Below are 22,064 nucleotides of genomic sequence, written 5' to 3'. Positions count from 1 at the left end.
ATTGATAATATCTAATAGAGAGCCGCCAATTAAAGGCAAAACGTCTTTAAGCAGCCTCGTCGGGATGGGGTCCAAGAGACAGGTAGACGTGTTCGAAGTAGAAACCGTTGAAAATAATTGGTCACGGTTGATAGGAGAAAATCCCTCCAAATATACACCAGTTGAGGAAGTGTTGCTTCCTGTGTTCTTGTTGTTCTTGGTTTGTACTCTAGGTTGAAATGCACTTATTGTAAGTCGCTTTGGATAAAAGTGTCTGCTAAATGACATGTAATGTAATGTAATATATAAATACATATATACATACATAAATACATATATACATATATAAATACATATAGAAATACATATATACATACATATATGCATGTATACATATATAATTACATATATAAATACATATATACATAAATACATATACACATATATAAATACATATATAAATACAGATATACATATATAAATACATATATAAATTCATATATACATATATAAATATATTTATACATATATAAATTCATATATACATATATAAATACATATATAAATACATATATAAATACATATATACATACATATATACATATATAAATACATATATAAATTCATATATACATATATAAATACATATATACATATTATACTGTGAGTTAAATGTATTGATACTATATACTGTATTGGTATATAACTCATAATACATTAGAAACACCTCATTAAAAACCCTCTAGAATAACTAAAGTTATAGTTCAGTACAGTACAATAAATACACTGAATTCATTCCACTACTCTACTTCATAATAATTGTCGTTCATGTATGTTTAAAAATAAATAAATAAATCCACTATTTGTTTGTTTAAACGTGAATAAAGTGTCAGCTTCTGAAAGAGTTCACGCTCAGGATATTAATATTAATATTATATATGTATAATAGTAGGCGACATACTTTAGAACATGTCACGTGTTTTTTAAAGTATAAAACGTAGCTTTACTTTCGCTTTCGCCCTAAAGTGAAAGTTACTCTCTCCTCGAGACAGACGCTGCGTGTCCGCGACCAGCCGCGGAGGTCAAGACAGTCACGTGACTTCGGAACATCGTGGACGTGTTAGGGTGACGGGTGAGTACCTGGACCTGGACCTGGACCTGGACCTGGACCTGGACCTGGACCTGGACCTGGACCTGGACCTGGACCTGGACCTGGACCTGTTGTTTTAAGGTGAGCGGACTCGACGTCCTTGGGAAGGGACTGTGTGTGTGTGTGTGCGTGTGCGTGTGCGTGTGTGTGCGCGTGCGTGTGCGTGTGTGTGTGTGTGTTTATATGTGTGTGTAAGACATTATTGGGATAACCAGGAAGTCAGATCCTTCATTCACTTTAAGTCTCACGTCGTGTTGGTTCTGGCGCCCCCTGTGGACGGAGGTGGTAACGTCCCTGAGAGCCAGGGTCCCTTTAGAAAACCTCATGCTACTGCAGGCCTGACGGTGCCCCCCCCCCCCCCCCCCCCCCAGGCCTGGTTATGGACTATCCTCCCCGTAACTGTGTGACACAACAGTTCAGGTTGGAACAGGAAGTCACAGTGTTTCTCAAACAGGAAGTTGAGCCTCCTGCTTCTCCCAACATCTAGACTTCCCGCTCACATTGACCTCCATTGTTTCCTGTTCTGTGTCTGAAGCTCCAGCGATGGCCGCACGCAACGACAGCTCCCAAGTGAGAGACCTGATGCAGTTTGAACCCGGCTCAGATCCGTCCCGCGCCTCCTCCTCCTCCTCCTCCTCCTCTCCCCAGCCCTCCTGTCCAGCGGATGTGAGCGGTGGACGGGTGGAGGCGGTGGAGGCGCAGCAGGCGGAGGACGGCTCTTCCTCCAGCTGTCCGCTGAACCGGCTGAAGCATCTTCCTCAGTGTGAGAACCGGGCGGGTCGCCTGACCTTCAGCCGGACCAGCAGCGTCCTCGTGGACGTAAGACCCCAGAGCGGCTCGCTCCACTGAGCCCAGTCTTTAGGAGTTTGACCTCTACTTTGACCTTCCTGACAGGCTCCATTGAGGAAACCAGTGATTTAACCTCCTGGAAACGTCAGAGTTCAGTTCAAAGGGTCAGCTGATCCCTCTCAGGGGTCGGCAGGAGGAGGAGCTACGATCAAGTTATTTAAAAACTTTTCTCCAATCTTTGTTTTTCGTCTCAATGTGACGTGTTCCTCTCAGGTGGGGGTGTTCAACCATGGGGGCGGAGCCGTGCCTCGGGAGGGGAGGGACATGTGGAACGCTAACTTTGTGAAAATGCCCAGTTCCCCGAGTAGCGTGATGTTCGCGAAGTCCCTCCTCAGCATGGTGTGTAGGAGGCGCTCACCTGAGGAACACCTGGCCTGTCGCCACGGCAACATGTCAACACGTCTCTCCTGTCTTCAGCAATCCAGCCAGACGAGTAGGTGGGACACGATCTCCAAGAAGCTGAGCGCTCTGGCCAAGAAGACGACGGCGAGCGCCGAGGATGTGGAGGTGAAGCCTGTTCCCATAGCAACCGTCCATCACTCAACTCACACCGCTACACTGTTGCTTGTTGGGCTACATCTTTGATATTCTATCCATCCATCTATCTATCCACCCACTCATCCATCCATCCATCTACCTCTCTACCTATCTATCTACCTACATATCGATCTATAGACCTACCTATCCATCCCTCAGTGTTGAGATTCTCTTGTCTTCCATTGTGTCTCGTCTCCAGGACGCCATCATGAAGTACAACCCCAAGTATAAAGGCCAGTGGTCCTTCGATGCCCTCATCAGCTTCGTGAAGGTCAGAGGTCACGTCTGTTCTTTCGTCCTTCGCTCCGTGTCTCTAGAGAACACATCCTCTCATTTCCTCTCCAGGTTATCCCGAAGGCTGAAAACGACTTCGGCAAACTGTTCCCCAAGATAGCGGCGTTGGCCCTGCAGCTGCCCGCCGCCGTGAGGATGGTATGAACCCCACTGGACATTCACCCTGAACACCGCACATGGGATGGAGCTCTAACAATACCTATTCAAGATAAACACAATATATTACACTATGTCAGTTTATACATTATTTTACTAAATAAACTTAATGTGCACCTTTTACAGATGACAAATATAGGGGAATATTTAAAATATATATAATTAAAAACAATTTTAAATAATAAATCTTAATTATATAATAATGTTATTTCATAATCATCTCAGGCCATTAAGTTCAGTCTATTGTTATTATTATTGTTATTATTATTATAAATAAAGATGAAACATGAAAGCAGGCATTTAAAATACTAATCATTTAAAAATATAAATATATATTTTTTTACACCCTAGATTCTGTATTCAATTCAGAGACCAATAAAGGGGCATATTTAAATAAATATATATACATATTTATTTTAAATATATATATATTTATATAAATATATATTCAAATATATATATATAAATATATATATATTTAAAAAAATAATTTTACTCCCTAGAATTTGTTTGGTTCATAATAAATCTAAATATATAATAATTATATTTCATAATGATTTCAGAGCATTAGTTTCAGTCTTTGATTAATTTATCCATTAATCATATTTAAAATCCCTCAAAATAAAATAATTCAATGTTTTTAACCCCTAGATTCTGCATTAAATTCACAAGAACACCCGAAATACACACGGGTAATAATAATAATGTATAACCTGCAGGGCGTCCCGCTGCTGAAGAAGGGAAGCTCCGCCTCCATCACGCTGTCCCAGGTGCAGATCTCCTGCCTGCTCGCCAACGCCTTCTTCTGCACCTTCCCCCACCGCAACGCCGCCGGGCCGCACGCCGAGTACACGGGGTACCCCTCCATCAACTTCACCCGGTGAGAGGGTGTGTGAGTGTGTGTGTGTGTGTGTCTGTGTGTGTGTGTAGTCACTGTGTGTAACCCTCGTTCTCAGACTCTTTGGTCAGTGGTCGTCACGGAAGAAAGAAAAGCTGAGAGCTGTGATGCAATACTTCAGAGTGATGACGAAGGAGCGTGAGTTACCCTCCTCTTCCTCATGTGTGTGAGACAGTTCATCTTCCTCATGTGTGTGAGACAGTTCACCCTACTCTTCCTCGTCTTCTTTACAGAATCGAGACCTAATGGCTTGGTGACGTTTGAGAGGCGCTGCTTCAAAGACACGGAGATGCCCAACTGGATACAGTGATATTATTAATAATAATAATAATAATAATAATAATAAAATAATAATAATCATTATTATGATAATAAACATTTGTATTTATTTATTATAATTATTTTTATTATGATAATACAAATAAAAATGATAGTAATTCAAATTATTCAAATTATGATAATAATATTAATAATAATTAATAATATTGCTTATCATTATTATTAATTAGTGACTGTTTTTGTCTCAGCTGTGAAGAAAAGATGAATAAACTTCACGTGGCGTCAGGCGGCGCCATCGAGACGGAGGGAACCGGTTTACTACAGGTGAGACCGACAGGAAGCAGCTGCTGCAGGTGAGACCGACAGGAAGCAGCTGCTGCAGGTGAGACCGACAGGAAGCAGCTGCTGCAGGTGAGACCGACAGGAAGCAGCTGCTGCAGGTGAGACCGACAGGAAGCAGCTGCTGCATGTGAGACCGACAGGAAGCAGCTGCTGCAGGTGAGACCGACAGGAAGCAGCTGCTGCAGGTGAGACCGACAGGAAGCAGCTGCTGAAGGTGAGACCGACAGGAAGCAGCTGCTGCAGGTGAGACCGACAGGAAGCAGCTGCTGCATGTGAGACCGACAGGAAGCAGCTGCTGCGGAAGCAGCTGCACCGACAGGAAGCAGCTGCTGCAGGTGAGACCAGGAAGCAGCTGCTGAAGGTGAGACCGACAGGAAGCAGCTGCTGCAGGTGAGACCGACAGGAAGCAGCTGCTGCAGGTGAGACCGACAGGAAGCAGCTGCTGCATGTGAGACCGACAGGAAGCAGCTGCTGCAGGTGAGACCGACAGGAAGCAGCTGCTGAAGGTGAGACCGACAGGAAGCAGCTGCTGCAGGTGAGACCGACAGGAAGCAGCTGCTGAAGGTGAGACCGACAGGAAGCAGCTGCTGCATGTGAGACCGACAGGAAGCAGCTGCTGCAGGTGAGACCGACAGGAAGCAGCTGCTGAAGGTGAGACCGACAGGAAGCAGCTGCTGCAGGTGAGACCGACAGGAAGCAGCTGCTTCAACCAGAGCCTGGTTTAAACTGTGTGTGTGTGTGTGTGTGTGTGTAGGTGGACTTTGCCTCCAGCTGCATCGGTGGGGGGGTCCTGGGTTCTGGTCTGGTCCAGGAGGAGATCCTCTTCCTCTTGAGTCCGGAGCTCATCGTGTCGCGCCTCTTCACGGAGAAGCTCGGGGACACCGAGTGTCTGATCATCACAGGTTATTGATCAGTTATTGGTTATGGATCAGTTATTGGTTATTAGTACACCTCGTGACTCTCAACCAATCAGAATGCTGGATTTCATCCACCTGTATTCTAAGTGTCCAATGGGCTTCAGCGCTCAAACAGGAAGTCACGGCGGTGGTTTCCTGCGTGTGTTTCAGGCTCGCAGCAGTTCAGCCAGTACTCGGGCTTCGGGGACAGCTTCGAGTGGGCGGGGCCTCACGACGACCACCTGCAAAGGTACGAGCTCCGCCTCCACGTGTGTGCGTCTGAGTGTCGCTGTGTCCTCACCACGTCTCGCCATCAGAGACGAGTGGATGCGGCTGCAGAGGAGAATCCTCGCCATCGACGCCATGAACTTCAAACACCGGAGTGATCAATACACCATGAGCAACGTGACACGGGAACTCAACAAGGTGATGTTACAATGAAATGTATTTATATATGTTATAAATATCATATATATTTACAGATATACTATATCATATATAATGTAATTTTATAATATTATATATTAATGTATATATTATATCTTTATATATTACATAATATATAATGTAACATTAGAATATATTTATATATGTATAGCATACTATATTTATATATATTATTATATATTTATATCTAATATATTATGATATATATTTACATATTACATCATATAGATTCGTATTATCTTTATTTTTTTAAATATATAGTAATTTAAAATAATATATATATATCATAATATATTATATCATATATATCATATTGTATATATTTAAATAATTTCATAATATACAATATATTATGTAATATTATAATATATTTATACATATATATCCTAATATATTTGTATATATTATAGTATGTATAATATATTTTTTAATGATATATTTTTATTAGGGCTGTCAATCGATTAAAAAAATTAACTAATTAATCGCACATTTTGAAATACATTAATCGCGATTAAAAGTTTTTTTTCTTCTTTTTAAAGACAAAACTTCACACAGAGCTGTGTTTCAAAGAGGCTCCTACCTATAAAGTGCCAGCGAGGTATTTAATATTGTGGATGATAAATTGTTTCTTCAGTGAAACATCAGATTAGTAATAAAAAAGAAGTATATTGAGACCCCATTGGTCCTGTCATCTTTAACACTGAACAGCAGAACCAGTGGCCTTGGTGACTGACTGACATTCACATATGTCATGTTCACCCTCTGGAGGCTGGGGGCATTTTATACATTTTACAAAAAAATATAAATTCACATTTTAAAGGCGTTTGCATATGACACATACCCACGTGTTATACATCAAACATTCCAGAACAATCTCAGCTCTATTCAATGAGGCTCATTGTCCTGGTGCCGTGTTCTCTGCTCTCTGACTGACAGGCTGCTAATGAGCCTCACCTGTGAGGTGGGAGGTCCTTTGTGATTTACTGAGTGTTCATTGGTTGTTTTTTTCGCAAAATGTTGACAGACAAACGGATTGACCAATCACGTTGAAGGTTTCGTGTGTCGAGTTCTTTCCGCGCCGCGTCCCCCGACACGTCGCCCCTCCGTTCCTCTGTGTGTCAGAGGGGGAGACGGGAGGAAGGAGAGCAGGAGGAAACCCGACTGATTCATCCACGAGTTAAACTCATTTATGCTCCTTATTTTCGCGGATAAATAATTGTTTTAAAAACGGAAACAGTGTTAAACCATACTGCCGCGGTTTGACACTCAGAGCAGTGAAAAAACTTCAACGAACACCAGAAGTAAACAAAGTTGCGTTCATTGCGTTAAAATATTTTAGTGCGTTAACGCGGCCAAATTAATCACATAGATTAACGCGTTAACGCTGACAACACTAATTTTTATACTTGTGATATAATACATTTATATTATATATATATAATATATTATATATTTAGATATCACATAATATAATATGTAATATTATTATAATAGATCATATATATATATATAATATCTATAATATATGTTATATATTGTGTTTATTTCATATGTCCTCTCTGGTTCTCATTTGTACGTGATTCTTCTGGCGTCCCTGAAGGCGTACTGTGGATTCAAAGGTCGTGACCCCGACGAGCCCGACATCGCCACGGGCAAGTGGGGCTGTGGCGTGTTCAACGGAGACCCTCAGCTCAAAGGTACGTCAGGGACCACCCGCCCACCCCTCCCCCGCCGGTAGAGACATTGTACTTGACCCCCCCCCCCCCACCCTGTGAAGCCGTGATCCAGCTGATGGCGGCGGCGAAGGCGAGGAGAGGGTTGGCCTTCTTCACCTTCCAGGACGAGGATCTGAAGCGGGGCCTCGAGCGGACGTACCACCAGCTGGTCAGCGATGGAGCGACAGTCGGTGAGCCTTCAGGAGGAAACCCAAACGTTCAGACAACAAACCGTTTCCTGACGCCGCTCTCCGTCTCAGGGCGAGTGTTCCGGCTGCTGAGGAACTACTGCGCGGTGCAGAGGGCGTCCGGAGGGCCGCACATCGACCTGTTCCACTTCCTCTCCAGGAGCCGGCTGTGAGGCCCCGGGACTCAACGTCAACGTCCTAAATCTGCACTAAACATACTGATTGTTTGAATCCAGAACAATAAGAAATTGTTTTTGATTGTAAAGATAATTTTTCTATTTGCACCTTTAATTTAATAGTTGACGGGAAATGTGACAGAAAACAAAGATAATGATTAGAAGTAGAGAGAAGTAGAGTACATTAGAGAATTGTTAGTATATTAGAGAACTATCACTACACACTACCAGAACCTTTGGATGGCGGCAAGTTAAAGGTTATTATTTGTGAACATAACATTTTAAATTATTTTAAAATAAAGTCTATGCATCATGTGTTAAAGCTGCATTCTCTCTCCTGACCACCAGGGGGCGACTCCTCTGATTGTATAGAAGCCTATAGATAGATAGATAGATATATACTTTATTAATCCCCAAGGGGAAATTTGTCGAGTCAGTAGCAGTAACACACAAGAATAAAAAAACAAAACACAAAATATAAGAAGGGTTAGGGTGATCTGGCAAGAGGTGAACTGTTGTAGAGCCTCATAGCCGTCGGCAGGAATGTTCTCCTGTATCTCTCCTTGTGGCAGCGGAGCGTGAGGAGACGTCTGGAGAAAGTACTCCTCTGTCCCTGTAGGAGGTGGTGGAGAGGGTGGTCCGGGTTGTCCAATATGGACACCAGTTTCTTCAACGACCTCCTCTCCACCACCTGTTCCAGGTGCTCCAGCTGGCAGCCGATGATGCTTCATGTGTTAAAGCTGCATTCTCTCTCCTGACCACCAGGGGGCGACTCCTCTGGTTGTATAGAAGCCTATGCTTCATGTGTTAAAGCTGCATTCTCTCTCCTGACCACCAGGGGGCGACCGTAAACTTGAGTCTAGTTTCAAGTCTTCTATAGAGCAACATTAGAGGATCCAGGGAGACGAACATTTCATCTTCACTTTTATTATGAACATAAACCTACGAGCGCCTCCTTGTTGCCATGGTAACGAGGTCAAAGGGTCACCTTTATTTATCCAAAACATTTATGAAAATAAATACATCGTTGTGACGTCATCGATTCAAACGTGTGTTCAGACGGTGATTGCGCAACATCAATTGGTTAGATGATTATTATCATTATTCTTATTCTTATTATGACATTACTATTAAATAAAGATACAAAATTAAGATAAAAGTCATTAAAATTGCGAATAAATTCGTACATTCAATGCCGGTACTCCTTCTACTCCACTTTTCCTCTACTCCACTTTTCCTCTACTCCTTTCCTACTCCACTTTCCTTCTACTCCACTTTTCTTCCACTCCACTTTTCCTCTACTCCACTTTTCCTCTACTCAACTTTCCTACTCCACTTTTCCTCTACTCCACTTTCCTACTCCACTTTCCTTCTACTCCACTTTTCCTCTACTCCACTTTTCCTCTACTCCACTTTCCTACTCCACTTTTCCTCTACTCCACTTTCCTACTCCACTTTTCCTCTTCTCCACTTTTCTTCTACTCCACTTTCCTACTCCACTTTTCCTCTACTCCACTTTTCCTCTACTCCACTTTCCTACTCCACTTTTCTTCTACTCCACTTTTCCTCTTCTCCACTTTTCTTCCACTCCACTTTCCTACTCCACTTTTCTTCTCCTCCACTTTTCCCGCCTCCAGGTGGAACGCCGTGTCCAGGAGGCGCCGCAGCTCGGCGAGGTGAGTCGGTTTGTTCCCGGTAGCCGGAGCCGACGCGGGGTCACGACCCGCATACCTACTCACACTCACACACACACACACACACACACACACACACACACACAGAGACACACACAGTCACACACAGACACACACACACACACACACAGGTGAGCATTCCCGCACCTCTCCGCGCTGGACACGGCGGCCATGTTTGTTTTCCTCACCTGACGGGGCGCGTGCGCTGGATGGCGGTGCGGAGGCGGGGCTTGACGTAGTCATAGTAACCCTGGTTCTTGTGCTCCTCCTGGCACCAGACCAGGTCGGCGGTCGGGTACCGATCCGTCTCCGCCTTCACCAGATCGAACGGGAACGGAGACAGCTGAGGGGGGGAGGAGCTTCTGGGTGATCATGTGACCCGAGGACGCACGCTCATGTATGACGTTGATACTGAGGAACACGTGATACTTTATTATTGTGACGTCTTTACTTAAGAATATTTAAATATTTATTATTGTGACGTCTTTTCTTAAGAATATTATATATTATTGTTCTGGTTTACTTAAGAATATTTAAGTATTTATTATTGTGACGTCCTTTAACTCCCACGTAAAGCAAATCTCAAGGACTGCATTCTTTCATCTACGTAATATTTCAAAAATATACGTCCTCTTTGACAGAGCTTATAGTTAGGGCTGAATCAGGTTTGCCCTGGTCCAGCCCCTTGATATGCTGCTATAGGCTTATAGCTGCCGGGGGACGTTTAGGATGCACTGAGCACCTATCTCCTCTTTTTTCTCTCCTTAAGGATGAATTTTCATCTCTCAATCACACGTTACTAACTCTGCTTTCTCCCCGGAGTCCTTGTGACTTCACGTCTCATGGGGTCATCGGACCCTATGAGACGACATAGATCCTATCTGCTGACGGATCATCGAGGTCTGGGTCGTGGAATTCCTGCTCCTGACTACACCACTGTCCTGTTGAGACTCCGCCCACTGTTGAGACTCCTCCTCCCCACCGCCATCTGCCTGATGGATCGTGGAGGTCTCCATCGTGGAATATGCCTACTATGAACTATTCATACACTCTGTCATATTCATTGAATGTATTTTAACTCTAAATCTGTCCTTCTGGTCACATGACATCTGTTGTTCTGTCCATCCTGGAGAGGGATCCTCCTCTGTTCTCTCCTGAAGGTTTCTTCCCTTTTTTTCCCCCTGAAGGGTTATTTGGGAGTTTTTCCTGGTCCGATGTGAGGTTTTGGGACAGGGATGTCTATGTGTACAGATTGTAAAGCACTCCGAGACAAATTTGTAATTTGTGAAATTGGGCTATACAAATAAACTGAATTGAATTGAATTGTGACGTCTTTAATTAAGAATATCTTATTATTAGGGCTGTCAGCGTTAACGCGTTAATCTATGCGATTAATTTGGCCGCGTTAACGCACTAAAATATTTTAACGCAATTAACGCAACTTTGTTTACTTCGTTGAAGTTTTTACACTCAAACCGAGTGTCAAGCCGCGGCAGTACGGTTTAACACTGTTTCCGTTTTTAAAACAATTATTTCTCCGTGAAAATAAGGATCATAAATCAGTTTAAACTCGTGGATGAATCAGTCGGGTTTCCTCCTGCTCCTCCTTCCTCCCGTCTCCCCCTCTGATACACAGAGGAACGGAGGGGCGACGTGTCGGGGGACGCGGCGCGGAAAGAACTCGTCACACGAAACCTTCAACGTGATTTGTCAATCCGTTTGTCTGTCAACATTTTGGGAAAAAAACAACCAATGAACACTCACTAAATCACAAAGGACCTCCCACCTCACAGGTGAGGCTCTAGAGCAGCCTGTCAGTCAGAGAGCAGAGAACACGGCGCGAGGACAACTGAGCCTCATTGAATAGAGATGAGGGTGAACAGGACATTATTGTGACGTCTTTACTTAAATATATTTAATTATTTATTATTGTGATGTCTTTAAAAAAATAGTGTCATATTTATTATTTTGATGTATTTACTTAAATATATTTAATTATTTATTATTGTGACGTCTTTACTTAAGAATATTTTATAATATATTATTGTGACGTCTTTTCTTAAGAATATTTTATAATATATTATTGTGACGTCTTTTCTTAAATATATGTTATTGTTATGACATCTTTACTTAAATATATTTTATTATTTATTATTGTGACGTCTTTACTTAAATATATTTTATTATTTATTATTGTGACGTCTTTTAAAAAATATAGTGTCATATTTATTATTGTGACGTCTTTCTTAAATATATGGTTATATTTATTATTATGACATCTTTAAAAAAATAGTTTTTAGTATTTTGAACACTTTTCTTAAATTTATTATTTTATTATTGTGACGCCTTTTCTTAAATATATTGTATTATTTATTATTGTGATGTCCTATTTTAAATATATTGTATTATATAGTATTTTTATAATATGTCTTTTCTTAAATAAATATTGTATATTTACTATATTGATGTCTTTTCCGAAATATATAATTGTATCTATTATTGTGGCGTCTTTTCTTTAATTACTATCAAACCACCGGTGTTTGGGAGGTCAAGAGGTCACGACGTCTCCGTAACTGGAAGCATGTCGTCGAAGCTGGACTTGGCCTAAGGGTGGTGCAGCAGCCACTTGGGAGTGAACACGATCAGCTGAGAGAGAGAGAGGGGAGAGAGAGAGAGAGGGAGAGGGAGAGAGGGAGAGGGAGAGAGAGGACGACCTCCGTGACCTTGACGCTCTACCATCTCGCCCTCCGCCTCCTCCTCACTCACAGGCTTCCTGAACGGCTGCAGGATCTGCCGGCGCAGCACGTGGAAGAAGTTGGCCGGCGTGGAGCAGTTGACGACGATCCAGTTGCAGTCGAACAGCTGGCGCACGGCGAAGTCCTCCGTCAGAGCCTAGCGGCACAACAAGGTTGTTTGTTTGTTGTTGTTGTTGTCCGAGAAAGTTGAGTCAACTTTATAGGATTGACTCAACTTTATAGGATGGAAGTCCTATACATTTGACTCTAGCCTAGAAAGTTGACTCAAAGCTAGAAATTTGACTCGTCTCTAAAGTTGAGTCAATCCTGGAAAGTTGACTCAACCCTATAAAGTTGACTCAACCCTATAAAGTTGACTCAACCCGATAAAGTTGACTCAACCCGATAAAGTTGACTCAACCCTATAAAGTTGACTCAACCCTATAAAGTTGACTCAACCCGATAAAGTTGACTCAACCCGATAAAGTTGACTCAACCCTATAAAGTTGACTCAACCCTATAAAGTTGACTCAACCCTATAAAGTTGACTCAACCCGATAAAGTTGACTCAACCCTATAAAGTTGACTCAACCCTATAAAGTTGACTCAACCCTGGGCCGTTTCTTTATGTTCTTCACGTGACTCTCATCCTCTTTCAGAACTCTAAGACCTGACAGATCGAGGCCGTGGGTTCGATGTCTCTGACGTGAACGCACAGGGAAAACATCCGGGTCGTCGTTGCACATCTGCAGAAACCTTTCGGGGCGAGCCGACGAGTGCTCCGGACCCTGAGGGGGGGGGGGGGGGGACGTTGAGTAAACACACACTTCAGAACCCATGATGCTTCCTGGCGGCTGTGGGTCGTACCATGCCCTCCAGGCCGTGGGGGAGCAGCAGCACGATGCCGTTCTGCCGGACCCACTTGGCCTGACCCGAGCTGATGAACTGGTCGATGATGCACTGGGCCGTGTTGTGGAAGTCCCCGAACTGGGCCTCCCACAAGACCAGGGCCTTGGGACTGGCCATGGCGAAGCCCAGCTCGAAACCTGCACACACAGGGAGAGGGAGGGGGAGGAGCCAATGAAACACAAAGAGAGAGGGCGGAGCCAATGAAACACAAAGAGAGAGGGCGGAGCTAATGAAATACAAAGAGAGAGGGCGGAGCCAATGAAACACAAAGAGAGAGGGCGGAGCCAATGAAACACAAAGAGAGAGGGCGGAGCCAATGAAATATATCCACGGAGAGGGCGGAGCCAATGAAACACAAAGAGAATTATAATGAATATGGTTATGGAATATGAAGCTACGGCTGGTTAGCTTAGCTTAGCATAAAGACTGGAAACAGCTAGCACGGCAGCATCCACAGGCAACAGACCCACCTGCTCTGAATCTCACTCTTTTACATCTTGTTTAATATTTATTGTCTGGAATGTGTAAGCTGTTTTATGCTAAGCTACGCTAATAGCGGTAGCTTTCTCTTCAAACCTCGTCAGCGGCTCCCAGCTTGGAGTCGAACTGGCAGAAGATGGTCGAGCTCCTTCCGGATGACGTTGGCCAGAACGTTGAGCCTCCCCCTGCAGGTGGAGGAGACGCGTTGGGCTCCACCTGCTCCACCTGTAAGGCTTCAGGTGGGTGTTTCCCCCCTGGGTTACCTGTAAGGCTTCAGGTGGGTGTTCCCCCCCCCTGGGTTACCTGAAAGGCTTCAGGTGGGTGTTCCCCCCCCCATGGTTACCTGTGAGACACCAGGTGGGTGTTCCCCCCCTGGGTTACCTGTAAGGCTTCAGGTGGGTGTTCCACCCCCCCCATGGTTACCTGTAAGGCTTCAAGTGGGTGTTCCCCCCCTGGGTTACCTGAAAGGCTTCAGGTGGGTGTTCCCCCCCTGGGTTACCTGAAAGGCTTCAGGTGGGTGTTCCCCCCCCATGGTTACCTGTGAGACACCAGGTGGGTGTTCCCCCCCTGGGTTACCTGTAAGGCTTCAGGTGGGTGTTCCCCCCCTGGGTTACCTGTAAGGCTTCAAGTGGGTGTTCCCCCCCTGGGTTACCTGAAAGGCTTCAGGTGGGTGTTCCCCCCCTGGGTTACCTGAAAGGCTTCAGGTGGGCGTTCCCCCCCTGGGTTACCTGAAAGGCTTCAAGTGGGTGTTCCCCCCCTGGGTTACCTGAAAGGCTTCAGGTGGGTGTTCCCCCCCCATGGTTACCTGTGAGACACCAGGTGGGTGTTCCCCCCCTGGGTTACCTGTAAGGCTTCAGGTGGGTGTTCCCCCCCTGGGTTACCTGTAAGGCTTCAGGTGGGTGTTCCCCCCCTGGGTTACCTGTAAGGCTTCAGGTGGGTGTTCCCCCCCCATGGTAACCTGTGAGACACCAGGTGGGTGTTCCCCCCCTGGGTTACCTGTAAGGCTTCAAGTGGGTGTTCCCCCCCTGGGTTACCTGTAAGGCTTCAGGTGGGTGTTCCCCCCCCTGGGTTACCTGTAAGGCTTCAGGTGGGTGTTCCCCCCCCATGGTTACCTGTGAGACACCAGGTGGGTGTTTCCCCCCTCGGTTACCTGTAAGGCTTCAAGTGGGTGTTCCCCCACTGGGTTACCTGTGAGACACCAGGTGGGTGTTCCCCCCCTGGGTTACCTGAAAGGCTTCAGGTGGGTGTTCCCCCCCTGGGTTACCTGAAAGGCTTCAGGTGGGTGTTCCCCCCCTGGGTTACCTGTAAGGCTTCAGGTGGGTGTTCCCCCCCCCATGGTTACCTGTGAGACACCAGGTGGGTGTTTCCCCCCTGGGTTACCTGTGAGACATTCCCATGACGACGCTCTCCACTCCGCTCAGGCTGGCCTCGTCGATGATGGTCTTCAGGGCCGGGATGAGCGCCTCGCAGCCCTCCAGACCGAACCTCTTCTCCGAGGACCACTTCCTCTCCAGGAACTCCTCGAACCTGTGGACGGGAGGCGGTGCTGCTGCGTGACATTGTCTCAGGACCTCCCCCCCCCCCAGCCTTCCCCCTGACCTGGTGGACCGGATCATCCGGGCCAGGAGAGTCCTCTTCTCCTCCGGGCTGAACTGCATGGCTCCCGGCGACTCGAACTTCTGCCTGATCCACTGGCACTGCTCCACGTCGTTGATGAACATGAACTCCACCCCGATGTGCCGGCAGTACGCCATCTAGTGGAGAGAGAGGGAGGTTCAGGGAGACGTTCCGCTTCCGGAGCTCTGAGCTGCATTCTTCTCCTCGCCACCAGAGGGCGCAGGAGCAGAACGAACCGTGAGCAGAAGGCCTGAACTCAGAGCGCTCCTATAAACTATAGAGGAAGAAGTCCAGTTCTAAATGTGATATAAAGAAACAAAAAGGCGTAAAATCCTGGAACTATTTCATTTGGCTGCTAAATATTTACTCAAATGTAGAAGTTTATGTTTCTAAAACTATCTATAAATTGTATTTTGAATGCTTTAGTCACGTGAAATCAAATGATCAGCTTTAAAAACGCAAATAACATTATTATTATACATTTAAGATTAATTCTAAGAGCAGATCTCGGTGTTTAAGAGACGTTTTGGTGCGTCTGGGTCGATTGTTTACTCCCCTTTAGTGAAAGGACATTATCATAGATATAGATGCTCCATTGGCCTCGCCGCGTTATGTTTATTATGATTCATCGTCATATAAAACGTTTTACCTCCAGGCGCCGGACGATCTCCCTGAGGGGCAGCGAGCACTCGCCGCCCCCGATGAAGGTGGTGGTGGGCAGCCGGAACACCTGGTCCAGGGCTGTGTCTACTACCGCGCACTTGAGCACTTGAGCACTTGAGCACTGACTTTCAGTGTTCCAAGTGTGCCACTGAAAAAACCAGCAGAATTCAGTGCACTGAAAGTACCCGGATGGTGCACTGCAAACGGGCAGAACATGTGAAACGATGGACACTACTCGCACTAAGCGGCCGCCATCTTGGTGACGTACCGGAAGAGGAGGAGCCCTTTCGCCAGCTCTTCATTTCATTTCTAAAACAATGGCGGACAGCACAAGCGGTAGACCACGAAGCTACAGACCGTAATGTAAGTATCAGCGGTAATTACACATTGTACTGGTATTACAATGTACTACGAACATGCCATTCTCAGATTAGTGAGCATACCTAGGTAGCATTAGATGCCATTGGATCTGCATGGCAGTTATGATAAGATAGCTGGCTAATCCACCACCCGGCCAGTCCGACCAAGGTGCACTTTTATCGGACACTTTTCGCTTGACGAGCGGGGGCAGGTCGGCTCCAGGCGCTTGCTCCAGCGGCAAGTCCGACGACAGATAGCTATGTCAGTCATCGACAGTGTTAAACAACGGCTGTTCTGTTCAACAATCTAATAGCAATTTTAATAATGGATTAACAATGGATATGCTCAGTTTAATAACGGGTTAACATGACACCGCGAGCGTTTGCATACACGCCGCCCGATAATTAATACCGTTACGATAGCTATCTAAGCTTGTCCTTCGAGAAATAATTGTAGCTTTCAATCATCGTTGTGTTGTTTTTTTAATGTCGTGTATGTATTAATTTAAATGTAATGGTGGTCTGGGACAGAACACTGAATGGCTATCCTCTTTCTGTTTCCTGCCCCAGAGACGTTTCCTGGAGGTGCTGGTGCTGGTCCTCTGCTGCCCTCCCGACATCTGGCTCCAATGACCTCTGGCACCTCACATCCACCTCCAGGGCCTTTAAGAAGATGGACCGCCATCGCGTCTTCAGGATCCCGAAGGACCTCTCCACAACACACCTCGCCTTTGACAGGCAGCAGTTGTAGCTTGGAGGTGGACAGGCTGCCTGAAGGGGGTCATGAGGCAGATGGGTTGGGACAGGCAGGGGAGCCACCATCCCCAAGGATACAGTATCCTGGTGGAGGGGATGACTGCTCATAGAAGATGGGGCTGTTATTCAGGACCCTGGCATCATGCACTGAGCCCGGGGCCTGTCGAAGGCCCTGGCCACCACCCGATAGGAGGTGGCGCTGGCAAGCCAAAAAATACAAACTAGACAGGAGATCTCGGGGCCCCAACCGTGGTCAGTCAGTGCCCAGCACAGCCATGAGGGCGTTGAATGACTCGGGTGAGCCTGAAGTCCACCCTCATGTCACTGTGGCCATCAGGCCCGGGGTGGGTAATCGGGAGAGTTCGGTGGCCGCTTCACTTCTGGGAATTTTGTTGTTGACACTAGGTTGATCGCGGTCGCTGCAGAGCTCCCCGTCAACAACTCTTCTTTGCATTAAATTATCCAATTTTCACTACCATTAAAAAAAGTGGGCTGGTCTTGAGCCTGAAATTCCCGGGCTGAAAAGTGGCCCCACTCCAGCCCTGGTGGCCATCACAACACAACGCCAGCAGTGGCATTGCAACATTGATACGGCAGCGCCGCCTGGGACTGGGTGGCTGCTGTAGAGTGTGTGGGGAGGGGAGGGGAAGGGAAGATTATATTAATATGCAAGTCATTTTATCAATAAAATGTTGTCATTGAGGTTGTGTAGTCTTTTATTGCGTTTTCTGATTTATATTAGAATTGATGCATGTTTGTAACAATAATTAATATGCCTGTGTGTTCAATTGCTAATTGATTCCTGTATCAGGGTGAACTTCACTACAACAGAGATGTGTATAAAAGTACAGTCAGTCAAAGTAGGCCTATTACTGTGTGAATTCAAGCAGATGATGCCTATCATTTCAGTGGATAATTCTTAAAACTAATTGGAATCTAGGGGCAAAGATGTACAGTCATGTTTTATTTCCATATGGTGTGTATGTGGATTGCAAAGAAGAAGGCTACTTCTGACAAAGATAATTGAGAATTTAGCATACCTAGCGAGGAGAATTTAATTGCAACTACTACATGAAGCTATGCTGTGAAGGTAAGGCAAAATCACAATTAAATGTACATATACCATCTCGACTTCAGCCAGAAGGCGGAGGCTCCTGCCGCGATTGTGGAGGTATCGCAGTTTCCACATGGGGTGGAGAAAGGTAAACAAGGGACAACAAGAGGGCAAGAAGTGCATTCATTTTGTCACTTTAAGGGTTTGGGGATCGCAAGCAGATTTGCATACGTCACTCCCGGCTTAATTTCGCGGGTGCCGTGAACAGATTTGCGTCCGTCACTTCCGCCAAGTGGTTAACGGTTAAGTGTTCCATTTGAGACAGCACTTCATCAGCACTGCAGTGCACTGCGTTGCAGTGTACTTCGTTAAGTGCGCGGTAGTAGACACAGCCACGGTCTTCCTCCGCCAGCCCTATATCTGGATTAAAACACAGATTAGCACTTCAGTGGCACTTAGATAGCACTTACTTATGGTACTTTTGTAGTTCGACTATGTTGAGGAAATGTTACTTCCTGTATTCTTGTTGTTCTTAGTTTGTACTCTAGGTTGAAATGCACTTATTGTAAGTCGCTTTGGATAAAAGCGTCTGCTAAATGACATGTAATGTAATGTAATGTAGAGACCTGCAGGGGGGGGCAACAGGTCAGGAGGGGGGCGGGGCTTAACACGTGACTCACAGGCTAAAGAAAGGCCACAGGAAGCCGGAGGACTCTTTGTATTCGGGATCTCTGATGCTCATGAATGAATCCTAAATGTGACTTTTGTGTTTCTCAGTGTTTTTGTAAACGTGGAAGAGTTCTGCTCGACAACAACAGATCTCATTATGTCGAGTCGTGTCTTGCCTTTCTCCCTCGGGGGACGCAGACAAACAACGTGTGTCGGAAGGAGGAAAAGCGGGAGGGGCTAATAATTGTTTCATTTCCATTACAACTTTTATCTATTTTTTGGGGTTATTGCTTGTTAATTAACATCATTTCAATCTCTTTAATCCTCTAAATATACATTTATATATATATATATATAATTTATAGAAATAAATATATATAGAAATATATATAGAAATAAATATATATATTTAAATATATATATATTTATATATACACGAATAAATAAATAAATATATATATTTATATAAATAAATATATATATATATATATATTTATATAAATAAATATATATAAATATATTAATATATATAAATATATAAATATGACACTCCACTTCCACCACTGCCCTGTAGTTCATCGCATTATCATAATATTTTATTCTAAAAAGGCTCCTAATATGCCAAGAGTAATATTAATAATAAATCATAACATTGATTATATTTTGAAGGGCTGATGTAAACACGATAAACATCTGAGGTGCGTGGAGTCAAAGGTCGGCTCATTACCACAGAGTTTTATTTCTCCTCGTTAGTAATTATTTCCTCTGATCCCCGAACAGGTCTGAGGTCTCTGGGGGGTTCTCCTGGACCCGAAGTGGACCGCATAGAATCCTTCAGGACCCCGAGGCCCCGGACCAGCCTGACGAACCAGATCTTTAGAAACCTGCTGGTGTGATCTCAACCCCCCCCAGGCCATGTTATAAGATAAGGGGCGTGGCCTGAGGAGCAGCCTCACAGAGATGAGACGCCGTGGGGCAGAGGGGGCGGGGCTTAAGTCATAAGGGATCTTCAGACTCCCCCCCCCCCCCCCCCTGCGACACGTGAGCTCCACAGACCTGGTGGAGGTTCTCCTGCCAACGAGAGACTCTGGAGGAGCTTCCAGATATTCTCATGAATCCTTCTGTTTGACCTTCTTTTTGACCTTCAGTTTGACCTTCTGTTTGACCTCAATTTGACCTTCTGTTCGACCTTATGTTTGACCTTCTATTCAACATTCTGTTTGACCTTTGTTTGACCTCTATTTGACCTTCTGATCGACCTTCTGTTTGACCTCTATTTGACCTTCTATTCAACATTCTGTTTGACCTTCTGTTTGACCTCAATTTGACCTTCTGATCGACCTTCTGTTTGACCTTCTATTCAACATTCTGTTTGACCTCTGTTTGACCTCTATTTGACCCTCTGACCTTTGTAAACCTCAACGCCACCGGCAGAACAAAACATAACCTTTAACCTGAAGCCTTTCATGAGGAACAATGACACACACACACACACACACACACACACACACACACACACACACACACACACACACACACACACACACACACACACACACACACACACACACACACACACACACACACACACACACACACACACACACACACACACACACACACAAAATGTATATAAAGTATATATTATAAGGTGTATATAAAACATATAAAGTGTCTATAAAGTGTGTAAAATATAGAAAGTGTGTATAGAGTGAATAAAGTATATAAAGTATGTATAAAGTATACAAAGCCTAGTGGTAAGATCCCCGTCAATTAACCTTTTTTCCTCCTAAAGACATGAGTTTGAATCCCGTAACATCCTATTTGTTGTTGTTGTTTTTGTACTACAGAGTTATGCTACGTGACACATGTTTGCACAAAACAGACTCCCAATTGTATGTTGATTAAGTGTTTATTTATTTGACCAAATGTATTTCAAAGGAAGGGCAGTTTGCTAACTTCCTGTTTCAACCCGTAAACAACACGCGACGCTTCAAGTCGCTGGACGCTTCCTCTTCTCCATCGTCTCCTCCGGTTCAGACACCAGAAGGTTTCTCATTGAACTGGAGAACTCAACAATGCGGCATTCGCGAGGACAGCTGCGTGTTCTCTTGCTATTATCAACATCTGCCGTAACTACGACAACAACAGACGCATTCAGCCCCAGCCCATCAACTGCACCGCCACAGCAGAGGCCGGCGCCACACAACTGCCCACCTCAGAGCCCCCCCCCTCCACAGTGACGTCTCTCTCCATCCTTGAGAGAGACGTCAACAGACTTTTTCAGAGACAGAACCCCCGCAGAGCAGCCGGGCCAGACTCTGTCTCTCCATCCATCCTGAAGCACTGTGCTGATCATCTCCGGTGTTCACAGACATGTTTATCACCTCACTGGAGACGTGCCACGTACCAGCCTGCCTCAAGACCTCCACCATCATCCCCGTCCCCAAAAAAACTAAAGTCACTGGACTCTGACTCCAGACCCGTCGCCCTGACCTCTGTGGTGATGAAGGCATTTGAGCGTCTGGTGCTGGTTCACCTCAAAGCCATCACTGACCCTCTCCTGGACCCCCTGCAGTTTGCCTCCAGAGCCAACAGGTCTGTAGACGATGCGGTCAACATGGCCCTTCATCCTCCAGCACCTGGACTCCTCCTGTTTGTTGACTTCAGCTCTGCCTTCAACACCATCATCCCGGCTCTGCTGCAGGACAAGCTCTCCCACCTGCAGGTGGATCACCGACTTCCTGTCTGACAGGAGGCAGCGTCTCTGACTCCAGGACTAGAAGCACCGGTTCCCCTCAGGGCTGCGTTCTTTCCCCTCGACTCTCCTCCTGTAGACCAACAGCTGCACCTCCAGTCACCAGTCCGTCAAGATCCTGAAGTTCACGGACGACACCACCCTCATTGGGCTCATCTCTGGGGGGACGAGTCCGCCTACAGGTGGGAGACGGATCATCTGGTGACCTGCTGTGGGCAGAACAACCTGGAGCTAAAGGCTCTGAAGACTGTGGAGATGGTCGTAGACTTCAGAAGGAACCCAGCCCCCCACCCCCCCCATCACCCGGAGGGACTCCCCAGTCGACACGGCAGAGTCCTTCCGCTTCCTGGGCACCATCACCTCCATCACCTCCATCACCTCCATCATCTCCATCACCTCCATCACCTCCATCATCTCCATCATCTCCATCACCTCCATCACCCCCATCACCTCCATCACCTCCA

General features: G+C 45.5%; 2 protein-coding genes across 2 annotated transcripts; one reads left to right on the top strand and one right to left on the bottom strand.

Annotated features, from left to right (window-relative positions):
* The first annotated feature begins 1,119 nt into the window (after window positions 1-1,119).
* On the top strand, window positions 1,120-8,221 carry pargl (poly (ADP-ribose) glycohydrolase, like). Its single transcript, XM_056432333.1, has 16 exons — window positions 1,120-1,210; window positions 1,665-1,948; window positions 2,192-2,317; window positions 2,396-2,485; window positions 2,715-2,786; window positions 2,861-2,947; window positions 3,685-3,845; window positions 3,922-4,001; window positions 4,097-4,169; window positions 4,391-4,466; window positions 5,239-5,386; window positions 5,552-5,630; window positions 5,698-5,806; window positions 7,428-7,524; window positions 7,605-7,733; window positions 7,803-8,221. The coding sequence occupies exons 2-16, from the start codon at window positions 1,673-1,675 to the stop codon at window positions 7,901-7,903; spliced, it is 1,704 nt and encodes a 567-aa protein (XP_056288308.1). The 5' UTR covers window positions 1,120-1,210; window positions 1,665-1,672; the 3' UTR covers window positions 7,904-8,221.
* On the bottom strand, window positions 7,998-21,280 carry ogdhb (oxoglutarate dehydrogenase b). Its single transcript, XM_056431927.1, is given in 11 exon segments — window positions 7,998-9,637; window positions 9,789-9,962; window positions 12,161-12,246; window positions 12,367-12,492; window positions 13,052-13,123; window positions 13,203-13,652; window positions 13,821-13,863; window positions 13,865-13,909; window positions 15,105-15,478; window positions 15,991-16,280; window positions 21,253-21,280. Coding segments are annotated over 11 exon segments (1,896 nt in total). The 3' UTR covers window positions 7,998-9,429.
* Between the last annotated feature and the right edge of the window lie 784 nt (window positions 21,281-22,064).

The sequence above is a fragment of the Pseudoliparis swirei genome, chromosome 15, assembly GCF_029220125.1.
Source record: "Pseudoliparis swirei isolate HS2019 ecotype Mariana Trench chromosome 15, NWPU_hadal_v1, whole genome shotgun sequence".
NCBI classification, from domain to species: Eukaryota; Metazoa; Chordata; class Actinopteri; order Perciformes; family Liparidae; genus Pseudoliparis; species Pseudoliparis swirei.
The sequence above is the reverse complement of the archived record's forward strand: the minus strand, read 5'-3'. Positions and strand labels throughout refer to the sequence as shown.

What these genes read in the sequence shown, in the direction of transcription:
- pargl (XM_056432333.1), top strand. Translation starts at nt 1,673, where the DNA reads ATGGCCGCACGCAACGACAGCTCCCAAGTGAGAGACCTGATGCAGTTT. An exon ending in TGCCCGCCGCCGTGAGGATG is followed by an intron (nt 2,948 to 3,684) that starts GTATGAACCCCA and finishes TATAACCTGCAG; the next exon opens with GGCGTCCCGCTGCTGAAGAA. An exon ending in CACGACGACCACCTGCAAAG is followed by an intron (nt 5,631 to 5,697) that starts GTACGAGCTCCG and finishes TCTCGCCATCAG; the next exon opens with AGACGAGTGGATGCGGCTGC.